Source organism: Nicotiana sylvestris, chromosome 6, assembly GCF_000393655.2.
Source record: "Nicotiana sylvestris chromosome 6, ASM39365v2, whole genome shotgun sequence".
NCBI classification, from domain to species: domain Eukaryota; kingdom Viridiplantae; phylum Streptophyta; class Magnoliopsida; order Solanales; family Solanaceae; genus Nicotiana; species Nicotiana sylvestris.
Window position 1 is genome coordinate 187,665,007 of NC_091062.1, and position 24,396 is coordinate 187,689,402.

At 38.3% G+C, this 24,396-nt stretch overlaps 2 protein-coding genes across 2 annotated transcripts; one reads left to right on the plus strand and one right to left on the minus strand.

Moving 5' to 3' along the window:
• The first annotated feature begins 10,936 nt into the window (after nt 1–10,936).
• On the plus strand, nt 10,937–14,725 carry LOC104243297 (monothiol glutaredoxin-S10-like). The gene is made up of 5 exons (XM_009798474.2): nt 10,937–11,337; nt 11,460–11,533; nt 13,405–13,479; nt 13,956–13,982; nt 14,434–14,725. Exons 1-5 carry the CDS (start codon nt 11,048–11,050, stop codon nt 14,508–14,510), a joined length of 543 nt encoding a protein of 180 aa, XP_009796776.1. The 5' UTR covers nt 10,937–11,047; the 3' UTR covers nt 14,511–14,725.
• Nucleotides 14,726–17,990: 3,265 nt separating this feature from the next.
• LOC104243298 (photosystem I reaction center subunit IV A, chloroplastic) lies at nt 17,991–19,456 on the minus strand. Its single transcript, NM_001302581.1, is given in 3 exon segments — nt 17,991–18,206; nt 18,300–18,365; nt 19,127–19,456. Coding segments are annotated over 3 exon segments (426 nt in total). The 5' UTR covers nt 19,382–19,456; the 3' UTR covers nt 17,991–18,101.
• Nucleotides 19,457–24,396: the final 4,940 nt, after the last annotated feature.

A 24,396-nucleotide genomic window follows, 5' to 3' on the forward strand; every position in this document is an offset into this window, starting at 1 on the left:
CGACGCCGTTTTGGTCCAAACTGATCTGGGTCGTTGATCTCAGATTGATCAACGGCCACGATCACCTCCCCTTAACCCACTAATGGCCCCGACCCGTTTTCACTCGGACCAACCCAAACCCTTTACCCTCAAAACGACACCGTTCCATTTAAGCCCTCAGATCTAGACCGTAGATCTAGATTGATCTAACGGTTGAGATCCGCCCACCCACTAACTATATAAACCCTTTACCATACCCTGCCCCCCCTTGACAACACCCCTGCCTTCGTCTTCACCAAACCCGTCCCCTTCAAACCCTAGCCGCCCCTATATCCTTCACCATGAAAGCCGGCGGCACGGACGCCGGTGACCTTGCCCTTAACACCATAGAACCCCCTTGCCGTCTTGAACCCAAATCTATCAACCACACACCTCGAATCCCTCCCCACCTTCTCGAATCTTCAAATGAAGATTCGAGTCAAAACTCGATCTACACAGTTTAACCCCAGTTTCACACCAGACACTCCCCAGACCCCCCTCGTGACCAAACCATACTTGGTTTGGTCCGAATCTGACCAGGGAAGCATGAATCCCAGATCTGAGTTTTGGAAATTTTGTAGTTCTTCGTCACTGGTTCAACCGAAGAGATTAAGGTCTAATGGACTTTAATCAAAGTGTTTCTCATCTGAGAAACACTTCGATTAAAGTCCGTTCAGCCTTAAGAAAGGTCTGTTCGAATCCGAGTTCAAACTTTTGATTTTTTTTCGAGTTTTAAGGTGAGTTTGCTTTCTTTCCTTTACTTGTTTTAGTCCGTGTGATTTGTTTTAAAAGTCGGTTCATGTTTGTCTTTGAATTTTTACCAACTTCTGTTTGTCCACTTTGCCTGAACCACTGTGTTTGTTTGAATCCCTCCTTTATTCTGATAATGCGTGTGTATATGCTGTGCGAATAATTGAGCTCCAAATTTTGGACTGACTAGTTGACTCCTCGAGTACATTTCTGCTTAGTCAGTATAATTCGAATCATGCATCGATACTGTTTAAATGTCTGATTTTTGGCTACGATTGTGTATGTTAATGCTAATATAGTCGAGTCGACATGTGTCGTCAATTAGTTTCAACTATCCGAACAATAACAAATCGATTTACTTCTGCTAAGCATTTGTTGAATCAATTAAGAACCAGTTTTGTTTACTTATAGCTGTTGATTTGGATCAGTAATGTAAAAGGGATGTTTGGTTTAAATTCTGAATTGGAGGGCACGTGCACTCGTGCACAGCATGTGCATTGGTGTACCTCATGTGCTTTGTGCACAACCTGTGGCCTGCATAAAGGTCTTTTGTTAAGTTTTAAATAATTTGACAGCATATGCTGTCAGATATATTCTACTGCCCATACCTTGCTTTAGTTTAAAAGTATTAAACCTTTTAAAAGTTAAGTCTGTCAGGGATTGTTGATGGGGGTTAATACTTAAATAACTAATTGGAATCTGAAAATGTGAAGGCACATGGGAGGGTACTGTGATATTCTAAAACAGGCTGTTAAAAGGGGTAGTGTTAAGGCTTATAAAGGGGGGCAGACATCTAACTAAGAAAAGGGGGATACAGAATTGGAGAAGACACAGACCTAAGAGAGGGAAGAGGGACATACACTGTGAGGATATAAAAGAAAAAGAAGAGATCTGATAGATACACATAGATACAGAAATAGAAAGAGAGCAAGAAAGAGATAAAACAGATTAGGAAATCAGAAACTTGGTCTTGTTTGTCTGAAGTTCATCTGTTGTCAATACGTTAGGCAGTGTTGCTTCTTCTAAGTTTCAATCGAGTTTATTGTTAGTGTTTTGTTGCATTTGGTATATCCCGAAATTGGATTGTCTGGAGTGTTGTTGCCATCACACTGTGTGCTGTTTCATTTGGCTGTTTCTTCATCAACTCTAGTTCCACCTCGCAATAGAATCCTTTCTGTTGTGCTGTTCTGATTGCTGCTGTTACTCTGATTCTTGCTGCTGCTATTCTGTTTCCTGTTGCTGCTGCATTTCTGTCCTGCTGCTACTGCTAGTTCTGTTTCTTGCTGTTGCTGATTTCTCTACCTTTTTCTCCTTCTCCTTTGCATTTCAGTATTTCCAGGTACACATTTCGAGTCCCCATATTGGTGTAACCGAAACAGTTTGAAAGCATGAAATGAAAAAGAGTTGAAGAAGTTCAAAAGTTATTTGTTGTAATATTTGTGGTATATTAATGGGCCTGTGTAGTTGTTAGTTTACAATTCAACAGTACGAAAATGTATGTTAACTAACACTCATCTGAGTTTAGTCCTTCATGTTTTAGTTTGTAGTTGTTTTGTTAATACGGGGTATAGATACTCCAAACTTATACTATGCTGCCTTGTTTTATTTTAGTCCTTTTGTTGTGTCTCCGTTAGGTAGTACATAAGATCACATTCAAATCCCATTAGTAACAATGCCTAGTAGTTAATCCCTTTAATCTTGCCTAAGTAAGTTTAGCTAAATTCAACTCAAGAAATGTTCGGAGTATGTAGCGTTTCACCAGCCTGTATGTCATTTTCATTAAAATCAAAGACAGGGTCCGCGAAATACTGCGTCTTTCATCTTGCAAACAATTCACCAAATGAATCAAATGATTGACAGGAAATCCGGATTTGGTTAAGTAAATTAGCACGTACCTTTTTTTTATTTATTTTTTTTAGAAACAAACATAATAGAAGATGTAGCTACTTTAGGATATCTCTCGTAAATAATAAGACGAGCCTCGCCAAATAAAAAATACAAATTGCGGGGCCCTCAACAACTAATCATAATATTTAAAATTCGGGCTAGGCCGTTTAGTGAATCTCATGGCCTTCTCAGAAAATAGCAACGCGTTAGACTCTTTAAGCGCGGCTTAATTAAATCATATTCTTAAATTCGGGTGCACATTGATGTGACCCAAATCCAAATCTCAACGAAGTCCAAATGTGTTGACAATCACGGGCGCATCGATTGTGACGTGGTTCGAGATGTATTTTCACGACGTTGCAATTCTATAAAAATAAGTGATAATAATAAAAGCGGTTTAAACTTAATAAAAGCACATAAGTCACAACATGTATTTAAATCAGATATTTAGCCATTATAACAATTTAAGCGACCGTGCTAGAACCACGGGATTCGAGGGTGCCTAACACCTTCCCTTGGGTCAACAGAATTCCTTACTTAGAATTTCTGGTTCGCAGACTTCATTTGGAAAAGTCGAAAATTTCCTCGATTCGGGATTCAAGATAAACCGGTGACTTGGGACACCAAAAACCAAACCTTTCCCAAGTGGCGACTCTGAATTAAATAAATAATCCCATTTCGAATATTGTCACTTAAATTGGAAAAACTCCACCCGCGCATCTAACCCTTCGGGGGCGGGGTGCGCAAAAGGAGGTGTGACAATACTTGTTCTTGATTGTTACCTTGTTCAACTGCCTGTAATCAATGCACATCCTCATCGAGCCATCCTTCCTTTTCACAAATAGAATAGGCGTACCCCAAGGCGACACACTAGGCCGAATAAACCCTTTATCAAAGAGTTCCTGAAGCTGCTCCTTCAACTCCTTCAACTCCGCTGGTGCCATACGATACAGCAGAATAGAAATGGGCTGAGTTCCCGGCACCAGATCAATACCAAAATCAATATCCTTATCCGGTGGCATGCCCGACAGGTCTGCAGGAAACACATCGGGAAAATCCCTCACAACAGGAACAGAATCAATACTTGGATACTCTGCACCGACATCCCTCACAAAGGATAAATACGAAAGACAACCCTTCCCAACCATACTCTGGGCCTTCAAGAATGAAATTACCCTACTGGGAGCATAATCAGTCGAACTTGCCACTCAATCTGTAGCACACCCGGCATAGCCAATGTCATTATCTTAGCATGACAGTCCAAAATAGCACGGCACATAGATAGCCAATCCATGCCCAATATAACACCGAAGTCTACTATACATAACAACAGAAGATCCACTCAGGTCTCAGGACCCCCAATAGTCACCACACATGACCGGTACACACGGTCTACAATAACGGTATCACCCACTAGAGTAGATACATGAATAGAAAAAACAAAAGACTCACGGGGCGTATCCAAATAACGAGCAAAGTATGATGACAAATAAGAATAAGTGGAACCGAGATCAAATAATATAGAGGCATCTCTATGGCAGACTGAGACAATACATGTGATTACGGCATCTGAAGCAATAACATTGGGTTTAGCTGGGAGTGCATAGAAACGGGCCTGACCGCCACCTGATCGACCTCCCCTCTAGGGCGACCCTTAGTTGGCTGACCTCCACCCCTAGTTGGTTGGGTGGGTGGTGGTGAAGTAACTGGCGCTGAAGGCGATGGCTGACTCCTCTGCTGAGATGAACCCTCAAGAAGACGAGGACACTACCTCCACATATGACCCAACTCTCCACACTTATAGCAACTCCCAGGCGCTGGAGACGGGGACTAAAGGGAACCCCTAGTATTGGAATGACTAGCAGATGCACCTGGCATAGAAGAGCCCTGAACTGATGGAGCACGGGACGAACTCTAGGCTGGAAGGGCACTGAGTGATGACTGGCCCTGATGAGAACTGTGAGAACCATGACCTGATGATGCCCCATGATAACCTGGGCGAGCTGACTGAGCATGTCTGAATGGACGACCTTTGCCGTGCTGAAACTGACCTCTCGAAGGAGCACCACCATAACTACCAGATCCTCGTGGCCTCTTGGCCTCCCTCTCATCTCGCTCTTGGCGACGAACTAACTCAATCTCACGAGCAATGTCTACAACCTCCTCAAAAGTAGAACCAGACACCCTCTCCCTGGTCATGAGAATACGAAGCTGATATGTGAGGCCATCAACAAACCTCCTAATCCTCTCTCTGTGTGTAGGAACCAACCAAACTGCATGACGAGCTAACTCCGAGAACCTCATCTCATACTGCATCATAGTCATCTCTCCCTAATACAACCACTCGAACTGCCTGTGCAGCTCCTCTATACGAGACTGCAGCACATACTTTTCAGAAAAGAGAACGGAGAACTACTGCCAGGTAAGGGGTGCTGCATCAACAGACCTACGCCTCTCATAATCCTCCCACCAAGTGAAGGCAGCTCCAGAAAACTGAAAAGTAGTAAAAGCGACCTCGCTGGTCTCCAGAATACCCGCTGTACGAAGAATCCTTTGACACTTGTCCAAGAAACTCTAGGCATCCTCGCCCTCTACACCACTGAAAGTCGGAGGCTGAAGTCTACCAAACCTCTCCAACCTACGCTGCTCATCCTCTGGCATAGCAGGGGATACATAGTCCTGAATAGATGCAACCGACTGGGCTGGAGGTGCCCCCGGTGTCTGAAGTCCCTGGACAAACTGCTCGGGTGTGAAAGCGGCGGGAGTCTGAGTGCCTCCCCTGGCCTGAGAAGTAGTTGCAACTCTAGTAACTGAGACCGTCTGAGCTAGGCTAGTGCATACTGATAGAATCTGATCCAGGGCCTCCTGAAGACCCGTAATCACAATGGGCACAACTGGTGCATGAGCTGGTGCTGCTGGAGCTTCCATAATTGGGACCTGATCCTAAACTGGGGCGGCTAGTGGATCTGCAGGTGCTGCCCTAGCTGCTGTGCGGGCTACACCCTTGCCCCTACCTCGACCTCGACCGCATTCTCGGCCTCTAGTGGCCCCAGCTGGTGGTACTGGTGGTCGTCCATCCTGATCGGTAGAACGTGTCCTCACCATCTGTGAGAGAATAGAATAACAGAAGTTTAGTACTCGGATCAACAGATTTGCACGACAAGAATTTCAAGAATATGAAGTTTTTCCTAAAGGTTCTGCAGCCTCTCGAGGATAAATACAGACGTCTCTGTACCGATCCGCGAGACTCTACTAAACCTGTTCATGACTCGTGAGACCTATGTAACCTAGACTCTGATACCAACTTGTCACGACCCTAAACCCGGACCCGGTCGTGATGGCACCTATCGTGAAACAAGGCAAGCCAGCACAAACCCCCAATAGCAATTTAACAGTTATAATAATTTGATTTGAGTCATTAATATGCTATAAATCCCAAAATAAGAGTGAAATAGAACAATTTGCGGAAACAACACAGCCCGACATCGGGGTGTCACCAGTCATAAGCATCTAAAACATCCGTATGAGAATAGGAAAAGTCTACAAAGTTTACTACAAATGAAAATAAAGATAGGAAGGAGGAACAGTGGGCTGCGAACGCCGAGCAACTACCTAGTGAACTCCGAACAAGCCGCTGAAAGCAATCAACCCTCGCTAGTAGGACCTGAGGCTCCTGAATCTGCAGATAAGGTGCAGGGAGTAATGTGAGTACGCTAACTCAGTGAGTAATAAAAGTAAAGGCAACTGAGCGATAAGAAAAAATGTAAAACACAGCAACATGTTACAAAGAGGCAGTATAAAATCAATACAATGCAATAAAACAGTGAAAACTTGTACAAAACACCTTAGTTCAGTATAAACCTCTTTAAAACATCTTTTATCAGTTAAACGAGTAAAAGAAAATCAATGAGAAAATATAGACACATAAAATTAACCCCTCGGGCAAAAGACCAACAGAATCAGCCCTCAGGCTATCTCACAATCACTCGTATCAGCCCCTCGGGCAATAACATGAAACAACATCAGCCCCTCGGGCTATATCATATTGCAAACTGGGTACCCGCGCTCACTAGGGGTGTACAGACTCCGGGAGGAGCCCCTTACGGCCCAAGCGCAACAACAAGCCATCTCGTGGCATAATCATATAGGCTCTTGGCCTCATATCAAGCCACCTTGTGTCGTACAACTCAGGTTATCGGCCTCATAATCACGAATCAACTCAATACCGCTGCGGTGCGCAGCCTGATCCTATAATAACCTCACAACACAGGCCCTCGGCGCTACTTAGTCAGAAATCTCTAAAAGCCACTCGGGCACAGTAAAATATGATGCTCAGCTCAAAATATCATTTAAGATGTCAAAACAGAGTAAACATGGCTGAGTTATGAAAATAGTAGAATATAACATGACTATGTACAAGTATAAAGTCAAAACAGTGGGGAATAGTAGTAAAAATCCCCTAAGGGTCCAAAACAGTTGGCACGAGGCCCAAATATGGCATCAACTCAAAACATGATGATAGCAAACAGTTTTCAATCAAATACGCAGTAAAACAGTTATTCGGGACAGACTAAGTCACAATCCCCAACAGTGCACGATCTCACGCTCGTTATCTAGCGTGTGTGTCACCTCAAAATAGTATAACGATGTGAAATTCAGGGTTTCATACCCTCAGGACAACATTTACAATCATTACTCACCTCTATCCGGTCCTCTAGCTCGCGATGCCTTTGTCTCTCGAATCGGCCTCCGGATGCTCCAAATCTAACCAAAATTAGTGCATAACCATCAAAATATGCTAAGGGAATAAAGCCCACTTGAAAGTAATCAAATTACAACACAAATCCCGAAATTGGCCAAACCCGACCCCCGGGTCCACGTCTCGGAATTCGATAAAAATTACATCAGTAGACTCTTTATCACTCCCCGAGTTCATTCATATCGAAAGTACCAAAATCCAACCACAAATGACCCCTCAAATCCCAAATTTTAGGTCTCAAATTACATTCACTAGTTTCTTCAATATTTAGGCTTAAATTCTACAAATTCCATGATTAATTAGGTAGAAATCACATTAGGATTGAGTATCAAGTCCATAAATCTTACCTCCAAGTGTTCTCCCTTGATTCCCTCTTCAATCCTCTTCAAAAAGCTCTAAAAATCGCCCAAAAATGGTGAAACTTAGGCTAAAAATCGCGGAATTGGTCTTTTAAAACATTCTGCCCAGTACTTAAAACCTATTCTTCGCGAACGCAGTCAATGCCTCACGTTCGCAAAGCACAACCTGGCGTTGACAACTTATTCCTTCTACGCAAACGCGACGCCCTGTACGCGAAGACTCAACTTCACAACCCATCGCGAACGCAAAGCTCACTGACCCCACCCCTTCGCGAACGCAGGACTCCATCGCGAACACGAAGGCCAAACCTCCTGCCTCTCATCCTAACCCTTCGCGAATGCGAGGGCCCACTCGCGAACGCGAAGGCCAAAAGTCTGCAACACTTACAACAAATTTTCTGCAATCTTTTTCAACTTGAAATGATCCGTTCAACCATCCGAAACTCACCCGAGGCCCTCGGGACCTCAACCAAACATGTCAACCTATCCCATAACATCATTCAAACTTTCCAACCTTCGGAACGCTCAAAACAACATCAAAACACCAAATTTGCATCGGATTCAAGCCTAAGAATTCCAAAAACTCCCAAATTTCGCTCTCGATCAAAAAGTCTATCAAACCACGTCCGAATAACCTGAAATTTTGCACACACATCCCAAATTACACAACGTACCTACTGTGACTCCCGAAATTCCATTCCGACCTCTATATCAAAATCTCACCTACCAACCGGAAAACGCCAAAATTCCAATATCGCCAATTCAAGCCTAAATCTACTCCGTACCTCCAAAACACATTCCGATCACGCTCCTAAGTCCCAAATCACTTCCCCAAGCTATCCGAACCATCAGAACTCACATCCGAGCCCTTTTTCATATAAGTCAACATCCGGTTGATTTTTCTAACTTAAGCTTACTCAAAAGAGACTAAGTGTCTCAAACCTTACCAAAACCTCTCCGAACCAGAGCCAACCAACCTGATAGTACATAATACTGGTGAACAAGGCAATATGAAGCAGAAATGGAGAAAACGGAGCGGTAACTCATGAAACGACCGGCCGAATCGTTACAGGTATTTTTGTCCGAACAGGTAAAAATTTATTAAACATTGATTAAAGAGTAAATACATTTTAAACAGTGGCTAAAGAGCAAAGGCATCTCTAATTAGTGGCTAACTGTGCACTTTCCCTAATTTTGGGCCAAAAAGGTGCCCATTAAATTTGGAAATTTTTTCGTTCTTATACACTATTTGAAACCTTATTACGAAAAATATTCAAGTTTTTGTATCTAGTCGACCTAAACAGGTTTTAGCTATAAAATATATACAATCCATCTTAAAAGGCTCTCAGTCCATTATTAGTGCCTTCAACCAAGGGATTTAGTTATACCCTTTTCTTTTTTTCTCTCCTCTCTCCCTTCTTCTCTCCAGATCGAACTTATATTTAGGGATTTGTGTTTGCTAATTGTTTCATTTTTTATCCTTAAAAAGCTATATTATAATCAACATATTTCAAAATTTTCCTTCTGTTTTCTATAACAAACTCATCAGATACAAAGTTGAAGCAGAATGTGAAATGGAAATATCTCCCCTGCAAAAGAGAAATAAGTCATCCGCAAACCCCAACTGAATTAGTTGTAACTTAGCACATTTGGGATGGAAATTAAAGTTTGGATTCTTTCCTAGCTCTTTTAACAATCTGTTGAGGTACTCCATTACTAGTCCAAACAAAAAGGAAGATAATGGATCCTCTTGTCTTAACCTCTTCTTTGCTTCAAAAGGCTTTGTTGGATTCCCATTTATGAGTAGGATATTGTGTTAACACAAGATATAATCCAACCCACAAAAGTAGAAGGAAAATTAAGGCTCACCAACACCTGTTCCAAGAAAGGCCATTCAACAGAGTCGTAAGCATTTTGCATGTCTATCTTCAGCATGCACCTAGGGGAGATGCCTTTCCTACCATAACCCCTTGACCAACTCATGGCTCAATAGGATATTATCAGTTATCAGTCTCCCTGGAACAAAAGCTGCTTGTCCACTATCTACCAGACTATCAATCACTCTTTGCAATCTTTTGGTTAACACTTTAGATATTAACTTATAAAGCATTGTACAACAGGAAATATATCTATACTCTTTCACGGACAAAGGGTGTTGTACCTTAGGAATGAGGGTGACTGTGGTGCAGTTAATTGCTTTATACATACTAGATGAAGTGTAAAGTTTACACGGTGGGGAATCGAATCCTTAACAAGTGTAAAATTTTGGTTGGCAACCAATTAGGCTACTAAGATTTTCAAAATAAAGCTATTCTTTTTATCTAGTCGGTAATTTATTTATTAACATGGATACATGGCATTCATAAATTACACTATTGAACTATACAAGTCCTTTGTGGAGAAGAGCCCCTTCCAACATTTAGGGGAAAAGTGCATTTTTAGAGCTGATATTTAGGAATTAGTCAGTACTTATTTTCTCTTGAATATTTAAACTAAATTTTTATTTTTAAGACAATCCAAGACATTTGTGTTCCAAAAACTTAAATTGAAATATAGAAATTCAGACATAATAACTGATTCATAAATAACAGCCCCTTAGAATAATTATGTGATTCATTTCTACAACTTTTAGCTCCTTATCTTTCGAGGAAAGTTATACTTTATTATTTCTAACGTAAATGAAAGACTGCCTAATGTCGCCAAAAAAAGGTTAATAAGTAACTTCCAATCCAAAGGACCCATACAATTTGTTTTCTCAAAACATTTAATCCACGTTTGTACTATCAGATTAGATCCAATAGAGTTAAACTGTAAGGGGTCGTTTGGTATGGGTATAAGTAAATATAGTACTGATATAAAAATTTAATATCACCTTAATATTTTGTTTGGTTAGTAAACCTGGTATAAGTTATTCCGGAATTAAAATTAGTACTAGAATAACTTATACATTATAGGGGGTGGGGTAATTAGTGCCGGGATAACTTACATCTTCTTCTTAAAAATTATGCAATTATCATTTTTAATATATCATACCAAATAATGAATAAAAAATAATACCAAGATAACTAATCTCAACCTAACTTATCTCAAACATAGACCTTATACAAACCAAACGACCCCCAGAAATATATTCTTGCCATTAATAAAGTACAAGACATTACGTGTAAAACCTTAAGCACTTCAAAAGAAGTGACAAAAACTGAACTCTCGTGAATTTAGCAACTAGATAGAATAATAAAAGAACTGAACTGAACAGAGTTTCCTACAAAAAAAAATGGCAGGGACTTCAAACCTAACGAAAAGCTTCAGCACTTACTCTATTTCTCATTCGCTTCACCCTCGAATTCACACTCAAATTCTCTCACAGTTCCAGCGCATTCCCAGTTACAACTACAGCGTTCCAATTCACAAATTTGCGTCCAGAATTGAAAACAATGGACCTCGGAAAATGGGTCGGGTCCAGATTCGGGCGATGTCGGGTTCATTCGGGTCCCGATTGGAGGAGAGTGTGAAAAAGACCATTACTGAAAACCCAGTTGTTGTTTACTCCAAAACTTGGTGTTCGTAAGTTGTTGAATTTTAGTACTCGTATAATATTTTAGGTAAAAATGGAATTTTTATGCCTAATTGTCCGCTTTATTTGAGCTTATTTTGAAGTAGGGTTCTTGATTTTTTGTTGTAAAAAGGTACTCAATGGAGGTGAAAGCTTTGTTCAAAAAACTTGGAGTAGATCCACTTGTTATTGAATTGGATGAAATGGGTAAGTTTCTTCCAAAGTTAACAACTTTTACTAATTTACTTAACAGAGTTTAAGTCCTGTGCAGTTACGGTAACTATACAAATAATTTCAAGTAACTTTAAATAATTGATTGATTGATTCTTTAATAAATGGAAAGTAACCTTAACAGGTAAAATTACATTAATGGTGTAAAAAATTCATTAAACTGTTAGTGCATATAGTTTGAATCCTACTTAGGATCATCTTCTTTCCGAGCTTCATGCAATCAATTTTCGTGATTTGACTCCAAAAGAAATGTTTACTTTGTGTGGGAATTATGTCTATAGGCGTATTTTTTCTTAGTGTGAATTGAGAAGGTAATCTTTTCCTAAGCCGAGGGTCTTCCGAAAACAGCCTCTTTGCCTTCTTGAAGGTAGGGGTAAGGTATGCGTACGCACTACCCTCCCCAGATCCCACTTATGGAATTCCACTAGGTCTGTTGTTGTTGAATTGAGAAGGTAATCTTTTAAGTGTATTATGTACACGATCTTAGTATGATTGTTGTGAATCCAATAGTAAGGCTTATAAATATGACTTTGAATCTAAGATGATTAATGAGTTGAATGTAATATACAAATGGAATATTTGAGATGATAATTGTAAATACTCTACTAGCATGGTTTATTTTGGTTACATCAAATACAGTCGAATACCTGAGTTTAAGTTACTCATAAATAATAAAGTCAGTTAATATTAAGTAGGCTAACTGCTAATCTGCAAAATTGATGTTGTCAAACAAGAGGAATGGTGGTTGCAGACTGTTTGTTTTACAAAGTTATGCAATCCAGTTGACAAGAATTTCCCTTGTACAACAAGGTTTTGGCCAAAATGCTTGTTGGTTGAGTTAGTGGTAGTTTCTGGGTATTCGAAACAATTATTTGAGATCTTGAGCTAGATGACAATTCTTATTATGGAATTAGATGCTTAGTAAAGTAATGCTAGCTCATATTGCTGTTTTAACTTCATGAATGAGAAACATTGGTGGCCAAAGGTCTATGAGTAGACGGGAGCTGAGCCTGCGTTCACATTGGTCTAGACTATTAGTTTTTTACCTAGGGCCTGAATAGGACGTCTGCTAAGACCGGTGCCTACACTTTGAAGAGAGAAGTAAAAGGGACTTCAACTTGAGAATTGAATCCTAGTCACCTTATGAAGGAAAAAAAGGGGTAGCTTGTGCTTAGAACCTCATGGGTATATCGATCAAAATTTTGTGTGGTGTCCATTTAGTTGGCTTGATGGTGGTCAATAATGAAAGCTTGAAGTTCCCTTGTTACCAGTATTCCTTTAGTTTTGGTTATGACGCGTGCAAATTCTTCAGAAACACCACATGCAAGTAAATGCCATTCCACTACAACTCTATTCGGGGAATTTGACAAAGTTCAGCTGGAAGTGGTTGTATGTAATTTACATGAATATGTATCTTTTAATGCATGGCTCATTTCACCATGTCCAAAAATACAAGCAGATGGTGGTGCTACATTGTTATCCGCTGATGAAGGTAGCAACACACAACCTTGTGTTTCAAGTAGAACTCTCATTGAACAAAGAGGAGAAGTTCAGAAATTGTGTTGTTTCTCATATTGTTATTTAACCATAAATACGTGCTGGCCTTTGTATATTCTTCTACTACCACAGACTACCCAAAAGAAGAAGGGAAATCTCAAAAATTTGGGAAAAGTGTGTGCACAGTTCACAACAAGTCTTATTAGTTCATTTTGATTATCTGCACTTGAAACTATTTCCCATTAACTAAGGTTATCTAAGTTTCAACTGTCGCATTCCATGCTCTAGTCATATACAAATGTATACTTTTTCCCAATTAGTTGATGCTATCTCTAAATTTGTGGTTTCAGGTCCCCAAGGACCACAGCTGCAGAAAGTGCTGGAAAGGCTTACTGGACAGCATACGGTTCCCAATGTATTCATTGGTACGAAATGTCGTATTCTAGAGTTGTTGACCTTTATAAGTTTTTGGAATATGACAGTAGGCTCTTGGAGCTTATCTATTTCTTTTGCGGGAGCTTCCTGGGTATATAATTCTAAACGTAATAAGCTGATAATTTGCTTCAATAATGAACACAAACTTCTTTATGTGTGAAATTTTCAGAAGTAATAGCCGTCTTCGTGGAGAGCACCATCAGTATTTGGAAATATTTCATCTTTGAGGGGCAATATGTATGACAAGACAGTTTATAGACCTTGGTTTAATATCATGATGAAAATGTAAAGAACTCCTTTAAATTTACAAAGCCAAAAAAAGAAAATTGAGACAACTGCTTGAATAGTTTAACAGTATGCTACTGCCTCTTAATGAAGAGAGTGCCTGTTTTGGCACTTGCTGCTGATTTTTATTGCGTGGCTTATGTGAAGGACTTGTAATAAATGTGTTTTTCTCTATGACCAGGGGCCAAACACATTGGTGGTTGTACAGGTACATTCTCTGATCAGTCTTATGCTTTCACCATAGATTTGCAGAAACAAAGTATTGCTATTCTGTGTTTTTTCCTTGAAAATAATGATTTGACTTGATTATCAAGTTTATAACCTATTACAACATTGTCAGCCTTGTGAAAAACTCTAGTTTTTAAGTACCTTCCCAGAATGTTTGTAGAGTGTTAGCAACAGGCTCTTGTGCACTACTTTCAAAAATGAGTGGTTGGTAGTGTATGTCCTACCTACAAAAATTGTGCTGAATTAATGAAGAAAAAGCTTTATAGTTGATGAACACTAGAGTACCTTTTTCAGTTCAAATCTCTAGACATTCTTTGCAATATTGCAATTAACTCCAATTACTGTTGAAAGATTGAATAACATATCATAATTATTGGAATATGAAAAACTTGTCGGAGTAGTTGGATTACTGTTTTTTTTTTTGGGTACAGATACTATTAAGCTGTATCGGAAAGGAGAACTTGAACCTTTGCTGTCGGAAGCTAATGCTGGAAAAACAGAGAGCTAAGCCTTCTTGGCTATCCATGCTAAAGCGATCCTATCTCATTCTCTCCTTGTACGCATTATTCTTTCAGATCTCTTTGACATAATTCATATTTAATTACGTTGTTCCTTTACAAGTATATCTTGCTTCTGATTATTAAACTCACTGTTGAAGCAGAAAATTTATGTTGATGTAACTTCACCCATGAGCTTATAAATGATTTTGCTTCCTCCCTCAAAGATTATCGTTTTATGCTTATTAAATTTGACTAGCACTTACACTTATCTTACTTAAGAGAAACCAAATCAATTGAAAACTAAACAAGAATTTGGTGTTTGTGTGTCAAATATGCTTATTTGAGACTTCAAATATGACAAGCTTGCTTAAAAAAACCGAAGGCTTCCATGCGACAACCTTGTAGAGATGCCTCGTGCATATTGAAGTTGATTGATTGAATTTTGTTCATATTGAAATTACTTCTTAAACAGTGGGGCAGAGCCGAGATGTGTATAAATGCGTCATGCATATTGGAGTTGATTGACTGAATTTGTTTGTGGTCAAATTACTTATTAAACATTGGACAAGACCCAAGATGCATATAAATTCTGTCCTTTGTCTTTTCCAATAAGAGAGGTCAGTTCAAGATTACAGTTTGAATAAAAGAGAAGATTGCAAAAGCTGCTAAACCTAGGCCTCATTTGTTTGCACTTAATGGATGTCTGAATCTTAATCATTCAGATCTCACACATTAAGGGCATTTGTTTTCAAAGTCTGAATCTTAATTATCCAGATCTTAATCATTAAGTGTGTATTTTTTTTACTTCACAACCACTTAATGGGTCTGAATAGGTCTGTATGATTAAGATCTATAGCAAAGACTTAATTTCATTAAGATGCTATCACATTTTCATTATTAACTGCCGCCACCGCCTACCATTATCAACTGCCACCATCATCCTCAATCATAGCCGCCACCATCATCGACCATCACCACCCACCATCCCCACCACTCCGACCACTATCATTCTCACCCACAATCAACACTCATCCACCTCAACTACCACAACTAACCACCCTATCACCATCAACAACCACAACTGGCACTGCCTATCATTATAACCTACTACCACCCACCCACCACCTTCCTCAATCACAACTAGTACCACCTTCCTCAATCACAACTACTACCACCACCCGCCATTATTGACTATCACCACCCACCACCACCATCCTCAATCATAATCACCACCACTACCAATCACTACTAGCTACTAGCATGAACCACCATCATCAACCAAAACTACCACCAACCACCACCTCTAGTCGGCATTCACCCGTTAGCCATCACCACGAACAACTATCATATTTTAAAAACTATATATTTTATTGATAGAATATTAAATTAGCTAGTATTTAATTTGAATTTTATATTTATTAATTTTCAAATAAGGATAAATTTTATACATTCAGATGATTATTTTGTATTCAGATTTTAATACACTTCTTAATATATTCAGATGTGTATTCAGATTCAGATGTCTTGATCTTAATACACATCTTGATATTCAGATGTGTATTCAGATTCAGATGTCTTGATCTTAATAAACATCTTGATATTCATATGTGTATTCAGATTCAAACGTCTTAATCTTAATAAAAACAAATGAGGCCTAAGAAGTCTCAAAACCGAAGCTACATTGTTGTACTTTTGTGGTGCATTTGCATAATATGTTCCTTGGGACATACTGAAGGCTCAGGCCTTCTTTTGTCAACTACTTTATGTTGGGATTGGGAGGAGTGACTTCCTCTTTTGCTGCCGGTGGGATCTTTCTACCGCTGACGCTGTTTTTCTTACATTCCTTTGCTGCAATCACGATGAGGATATGCAATTGAAGCATATCCTGAGAGGTGAGGATGTCTTTCAGTTTTGTTTCATTCCCAATAAATGACGTTAGTTTTCTTTATCAAAAAATAAATATACGGCGTCAGTTTTAGTTTCTCCCATATGGATTCAAGCTACTGTCAGAACAGGTTTAGGCTGAGCTTATCTTGGTTCGCCTGAACAGATAAGGTATAGATTAGCATGTATCTGAACAGTGTTGAACGTACTTCTGCTTTTAAAGCTCCTTTTGGAAATTGGTGCTTTAAGTGTGAATTCTAGACCCCATCCCTCACAAGAAGAGTACCAAAAAAAGAAGATTATTTCAGCAAATTGATTTGAAGGAGTCGAAAACCTTCGATCCTCAAGTTAGTATTGTTCGTGAAACAAAAATAAAGAGTATAAACACTTATTTTTGGATATGGATTATAAACAAGGAAGTTCACCAGCCTCATCCATGAGTACAGTCGGTCCTCTACCTCAGGGTGTATTGCTTTGTCGATAAGTGTATCCGTTGTAAATGTCATTCCTTGTCATATGTTTTACCTTGTTGTGGTCACCTATCCTTGTGTCTCTATGCCTGCTCTGTGCCTCATTTGCTGTTGTGTCCATCAATCACCCTTGTTGAACCAAACTATCGATCATGATAGATGGGTGTTTCTAAAAGAAAAAAATCCTGGGACTTCCTTGCATTTCCTACCTCAAGTATGAAAAAGGAGTAAGGCAATGGATGTAAGCCTCCTAATGTGTCTCTCAACAGTAGCTTCAAATTGACCAGCTAGTCATTTGTGGATAATCTGTAAGTTGTATGCATCAACCATCTAATCTGGCAAATGTAAACTATGTTACTTATGAAAGAACAGGATTATCGGTAGTGTGTACGCAGACCTTACCTCTACCCCGGAGGAGTAGAGAGGCTGTTTTCGATAGACAGTTTGTCCGATGTACCCCAAAAACAAAGTACAGATTGAAAATTTTCTTAGCCTTGGCATGCCGAAAGAGTTGAATGGTCAGATAATGTCTTGATGTACCTTTTCTTTTGATCAATGTAGATCAAGTTTTGACTAAACATATGTCTGTAAAAGAGTGAAATTAGTTATTGTAGTTTCGGATTTGAGTTAGTTTGAAGCCTTAATGTTAACTCGAATTCGCGAATTCTCAAATATTGTCTACATCATTATCATTATCATCATTTCATAAATTACCAATGGTACCCAACATGATAGTTTTCTATTATGAATATTTATCATAAATTGAGTAGTATTACGATGACTGTCATTCTATTGCAACTCTCCTCCTTGTCTGGACTTGAGACCGGCAATGTGAGGGAGTTCACATAGGCAAAGTAATTATTGTTTGTATAATATTTGTGCGAGATGAGCTTAAATGCAACTACGTGGTCTGTGAGGATTCGTCTAGTTGATTCTAACTTGTTTGAGATTGAAGCACAGCAATTGTTGTAACTTGTAACCAACATGATAATTTAAGGATGAATGTAGTATAATGACGCTCAACTTGAACTATATGTCCATAGTGCTACATAATATTGGAAGATTTATGCTTTTGAAAGAATTGGATTTGAGCAATGATAACAATAAAAATCGAAAAAGGGATGGGACTGCGAATTGCCACAAACTATAATAGACAATCACTCACAATCAAAGCAGTATATATATAACTAGAGAATAAACATGAAAACCAAAGGGCCTTGCATTCTACAAATATACTACACACTCTCATTTCACTTCTTCGATTTCATCCAATGCATAGTTGTTGGTTGAAACATTAGCATAATTCACTTTGTTAAATCGTACAACAACTGGGTAACGAGTATTTGGATCCTGAGACATTAACAACAACATGGAAAACATTAAAAGTTAAACATCATTTTTAAGTTTAATCGATATAGATTTTATATTAAATTTCTTAATTACCTGATCACAAGCTACAACTGAACCTGTGCCCTTGTACCAGTAAGATTCCTTCCTAAGAATTCTCACCTGTCAACAATATTATCAATAACATCTTAGATGATTTTACATTCTATCATGATCCAGATAATTATAACATATTCAGTGGAATTTCACAAGTGGAATTAATCATGATTCAGATAAGTCTAAATATTACTATAATCACTATTCTTTTGTGATAATGGATGTAGAATAACTTGAACTGTATACACGAGTTTAACTTACTATACATCGATAATATAAAAAAATATTTTCCGCATCATATCACCTAAAAAATAAGTAAGAGTAACCGTCATTACAAGTGAAAATAATAACCTATGTAGTGAACAACTATATCAAGAATACGTAGGATAACTTCCATCTTGAAAGTTTTATGAATTATGACTACTACTTTATAAGATACTCATGAATTCGATCTCACTATTTGTATTTCCATACAAATATCAATTGGATCCTCTAGCAATATGTATTGTTGTGTATAATATTATCAACATATTTGCACAAGTTTAACTTCTATACACTCATAATGTAATTATTTTTAATGCTATTAAATCACCTAAAAAATAACTGCACGTAATCACCGTCTATTAACAAAGTGGAGGCAACAACCTAAACAATAAGACAAACTACGTGCTACAACAATTTAGTAAAATATACTCCTATTAACTATGCAAAAAAAAAAAAAAATTACGGTTGTGTATACAAGTTAAATCCTTTTTGCATTAGGCGGCAAGATGATATATTGAACACATATATAACAGGGGGTCTTTAATTTCCCTTAAGCAACTTACTTTGGTTCCTCTCTTGGGTCCAATTGGAGGTGGCTTGGCAGCTTTGACCGGAGCTTCAGCTGGTTCAGCTGTAGCGGCAGCAGCCGGTGGCGCCGCCTCTTCTGCCGCCCTTACGACGAGTCTCGGGGCGGTGCTGCCGTAGTTCTTGGAGGAGAAAAATAACATAGTGGTACGAGAAGTGTTAGTGTTAGAGGCAACATTAGGAGTTGCTACCAAAAAGTTTGATGCAGCAGAAGCCATGTTACAACTTGCCATAGTTTACTGGATTGTCTTACTTCTTACTTGTCTGAAAATTTTGATAGATATGAAGTTGTTGAAAAAGAAGAAAAAGCAATCTGACAAAACAATAGAGTAGATTTGAGAGGTTTTGAATTAATTGGATATCTTTTTCATGGACAAGGAGCAACCCTGCGGCCTCCTGTTATTGCTCTAGCCACTAAGAGGCTGCCACGTAGTTACCATATCCCATTCTTTTGGATAATGTCATCACTTCTCTTTTGTCTTTACTTTTTATTTTTCATATAATCTTGTATATTCTTTCTTTTACATAATATGATATCCGAATCAGTTTACGCGTAGAGATGGAAAAAGGATTAGAATTTAATGGATTCAACGTTGTACTGAACTAAATATACCGTTAAAATTATGAGTTCAAATTTAATATTTTTTAAAATTTTAGTAGTTTTTTTCTTCCGATTTTACATACATATTTACACTTCGTATCGAAAGTTATGAATTCAGATGAACTAGTAGCCAAAAGGTTACATCCACATCTGTTTACGCGCACCTCAATTAATTTCACAAGATATATGTTGCCTCACGCCAGTATAGAGACCAAGTCTGTCCACAAGGCTTGGACATATGTGTATAAATTACTTAGTATTTATATTTACTATATTAATAACTCCTCTTTTGTTTTTTGATTGATAGTTTATCCTTTACGTAATGGCAAAATAACTTACCATCCCTCTAAACTTGTCATGAATTATTAGTTACAACTTTAAACTATTCGTGGTCTTAATTACCCCCCTCAACTAGGCCTTTTAAGAGTCATTACCTCCTAGTGTGATGACCCAAAAGGTCATCACTTGTTTTAGAAATGAATTCTGCATTCCGAGGCCTTAAAACCTCTTTCAACATCACCTCGATTTGCGTGCACAATCCGGGCGCGTAGTCGGAAAGCCAATATGTAAAAATTTGTGAAAATGATGAATTTTGACTTTAAAATGAATTTAAGTTGACTTCGGTCAACATTTGGGTAAACGGACCCGGACCCGTGATTTGACGGTCCCGGAGGATCCCTAGGAAAATATGGGACTTGGTCGTATGCCCGGAATCGAATTCCGAGGTTCCAAGCCCGAGAAATGAATTTTTAAAGAAAATTATTTTCTGGAATATTTATGAGTTTTTGAAAAGTGAAATGTATTTAAAGTTTGGTGGTATCGGGCCCGTATTTTGGTTCCGGAGCCTGGAACAGGTCTTATATGTGATTTAAGATGAGTCTATGAAATTTGGTAAGAAACAGACTTGAAACGACGTGAATCGGATCGTATTTGAGAAAATTGGAAAAATTTGATGTTCTTAAGAAATTTCATGATTTTGATGTTAAATTCATAGTTGTTGATGTTCTTTTGGTGATTGAATGCACGAGCAAGTCCGTATGATGTTTTTAGGTTGGTGTGCATGTTTGGTTTGGAGCCCCGAGGGCTCGGGTGAGTTTTGGATAGGCCACGGGGTGAATTTTTGGACTAGGGAAATTGCAGGTTCCAGCTGCTCTATTGCAGGCCTGCATGCGAAGCCTGGCTCGCAAATGCGAAGGCTATGTCGCAAATGTGAAAATAGCCCAGGCCAACCTACCTCGCAAATGCGATGTTTTCCCTTTTGGTCGGTCGTCACAAATGCGACATATTGTTCGCAAAACCGACTTCGCAAATGCGAAGGTCGCTTCGCTAATGCGAGCTTAGCAGAAGTCTGGGTTCGCAATTGCGACATCTGCGACCTGCAATTTTATAACTTAGCCGAAAATCTTTCATTTTTCACACTCTTTCAAAACCAAAACACTCTTGGGCGATTTTTCAAAGACAACTTCTCTTCCAAATCGATTGTAAGTCGTTTCTAACTAGTTTTCTTCAATCTTTAACATCTTTTTCACATGATTTCAACTCAAAATCAATGATTTTCATGGGGGAAATTGGGTGGTTTGGGTAGAACCTAGATTTTTCAAAAATTAGGGATTTGGACCTCGATTTGAGGTCCGATTTCAAAACAAATTATATATTTGGGTTCGTGGGGGAATGAGTAATCGGATTTTGATTCGAACCTCGGGTTTTGACCATGTGGGCCCGGGGGAGATTTTTGATTTTTTGGGTAAAACTTTGAAAAACTTATTTTCATGCATTAGCATTGATTCATTTAGCGTATATTGATGTAATTAAGTAACTTGTGGCTAGATACGAGCGAATTGGTGGTGGAATCAAGAGGTAAAGCGATAGTAGAGACTTGAATTGTGTTCGTGGCATCGGGGTAAGTGTTTGGTCTAACCTTAGCTTGAGGGATTAGGAACCGTGTCTTATTTGCTACGTGTTAATTGTGGAGTACGACGTATAGGCATGGTGACAAGTATCTATACGTCGGTGTCAAGCATGCCCGTGAGTCTTGTATTGTAATTGTTATGACTCTGTTGTGGTTTGTTGCGCTTCATATGAGGATTATCATAATTGTTCTCTTGCCGGGATGTTATTATCATTATTGTTTCCTTGCTGGGATATTATTATCATTATTATTCCCTTCCCGGAATATTATTGTCATATTATTGTTCCCTTGCCGGGATGTTTGTTTTGATATTATTGATCCCTTGCCGGGACCCTTTTTTTATTGGTGTTGATAAAAGAAATGGGAGCGGGTTGCACGCCTGCAACAGTAATATAAGAAATGAGAGCGAGTTGCACGCCTGCAATGGTAATATGTGAAATGGGAGCGGGTTGCACGCCTGCAACGGTAATATAAGAAATGGGAGCGGGTTGCACGCCTGCAACAGTAATATATGAAATGGGAGCGGATTGCACGCCTGCAACGGTAATATATGAAATGGGATCGGGTTGCACGCCTGTAACGGTATTACGTGTGTGCATGTTTCTTCTATTTCCTTATTCTTTTGCTGGTAATTGATTTATGGCATTCCTTATGTTTCTATATTGTTGTTCTGTTGTTACCTGTTACTCCACGCAGCATGTTTCCCCCGCCCAATTTTAGTTGTGATTATCTACTTCTATTTCCGCTGTATATGATTTAACTGCACTTTATTTGGTAGTATGGTCCTAGCCTCGTCACTATTTCGCCGAGGTTAGGCTAGGCACTTACCATTACATAGGGTCGGTTGTGCTGATACTACACTCTGTACTGTGTGCAAATACTGATACCGGAGCGCTTGGACCGCCATGAGGGTGCTGTCTTCAGTCCACACAGGCGACCCGAGGTAGTCCTGCAGACGTCCGCGGGCCTTGGCGTCACCTCCTATCTTTCCTTTATCTTGTTTCCTTTACTTATTTCAGAAACAATGTATCTTTTATTTTTCAGACTTTATATGTAGTATTCTTAGACCGTCTGTGAAACTGTGACACCAGTTCTGGGTAGTCGATGCTCAAGCAGTTGTATTGGATACATATTCAGATAGTTTATTGCATTTCTTCCGCTATTTGTAAATTTCGTTGTCTACACGTTACTGCTTCATAATTGTTAAAGAATATAAAAGGATAATTTGTTCAAACAGTCGGCTTGCCTAGCTCAAATTAGTCGGCGCCATCACGACTCCCGAGGGCGGGAAATCCGGATCGTGACACCTGGACGCTGATAAGGCAAATTGTGTGGGTGCACTCGTCTGCCACGTGAATTTTTCTATATATGTGGCATTTTTTTGAAAAATAAAATATATTTTTACCTTTTTAAGTATGTTACTTTTTTAGATAATTTTTTTTTAATACAATTTATAATAAAACCTAGATAGAGCTACATTATTTAGGCTAAATTTTTTTATTATGCTAAAAATAATAAAGTTTTAGTTAATCTTTTTTTGAATTTGACATAAAAATAAAGATTTATACAATTGAAATAACTAGTCAAGGTATCTAAAAAGTTATAAAAATACATAGTTTGAAATTAATTATTCCGGCTATAATTTTTTATATAGCTTTAAATTATGGTGCTCTAAAAATATACTTTTTTCATATTTTACCTGAAAAAGTAAAAATACACAATTGAAATAAATAGTCATTGCATCAAAAGAAGAAATAAAAAGAGTGAACAATTGCAAGAAATAACTTGTTATTTCTAACATGCTTATTGTTCTAAAAAATACTTATTGCAGAAATGCAGGGTAAAGTTGCGTACGATAGACCCTTGTGGTCCGGCCTTCCCCAGACCCCGCGCATAGCGGAAGCTTAGTGCAGCGGGCTGCCCTTTTTTTATTGCTCTAAAAATGAATCCATAGAGTAAGTTATTTTTTGCAATTGTACACTCTTTTTATCTCTTCTTTTGATACAATGATTATTTATTTTAACTATGTATATTTACTTTTTTCAAGTAAAATCTGTAATATATATATATATATATATATATATATATATATGAGAGAGAGAGAGAGAGAGAGAGAGAACAATAACTTAGACCTATATAAAAAATTATAGCCAAAATAATTAATTTCAAACTATGTATTTTTATAACTTTTTAGGTGCCTTGACTATTTATTTCAATTGTATAAATCCTTATTTTCAGGTCAAATTCAAAAAAAGATTAACTAAAAATTTATTATTTTTAGCCAAATAAAAAAATTTAGCCTAAAAAATGTAGTTATATCCAAGTTTTATTATAAATTGTATTCGAATAAAATTATCTAAAAAAGTAACATACTTAGAAAGGTAAAAATTTATTTTATTTTTCAAAAAAATGCCACATATACCGAAAAATCCACGTGGCAGGCGAGTGCACCCACACAATTTGCCACATCAGAGTCCATGGGGCAGTGGCTCTCAAAAGGCCTAGTTGAGGAGGGTAATTAAAACCACAAATAGTTTAAGGTTGAAACTAATAATCTGTGACAAGTTTAGGGGGCGATAAGGTATTTTGCCTTACATAATTTATAGGAAAAACAATTAGATAACAGTGCCATAAAGTCACTAAGATTGCAATTCGTAACATGATGATTTATATTGTAATTTTTTAAGTTTTAACCATTAAACAGTACAATATTTGTTGTCACGAGATTGACAAGATTA

Excerpts from the sequence above, each read along its gene's own strand:
- LOC104243297 (XM_009798474.2), top strand. The coding sequence starts at position 11,048 with ATGGCAGGGACTTCAAACCTAACGAAAAGCTTCAGCACTTACTCTATT. Across the intron at positions 11,338-11,459 it reads TACTCCAAAACTTGGTGTTC|GTACTCAATGGAGGTGAAAG; the intron begins GTAAGTTGTTGA and ends TGTTGTAAAAAG. Across the intron at positions 11,534-13,404 it reads TATTGAATTGGATGAAATGG|GTCCCCAAGGACCACAGCTG; the intron begins GTAAGTTTCTTC and ends TTGTGGTTTCAG.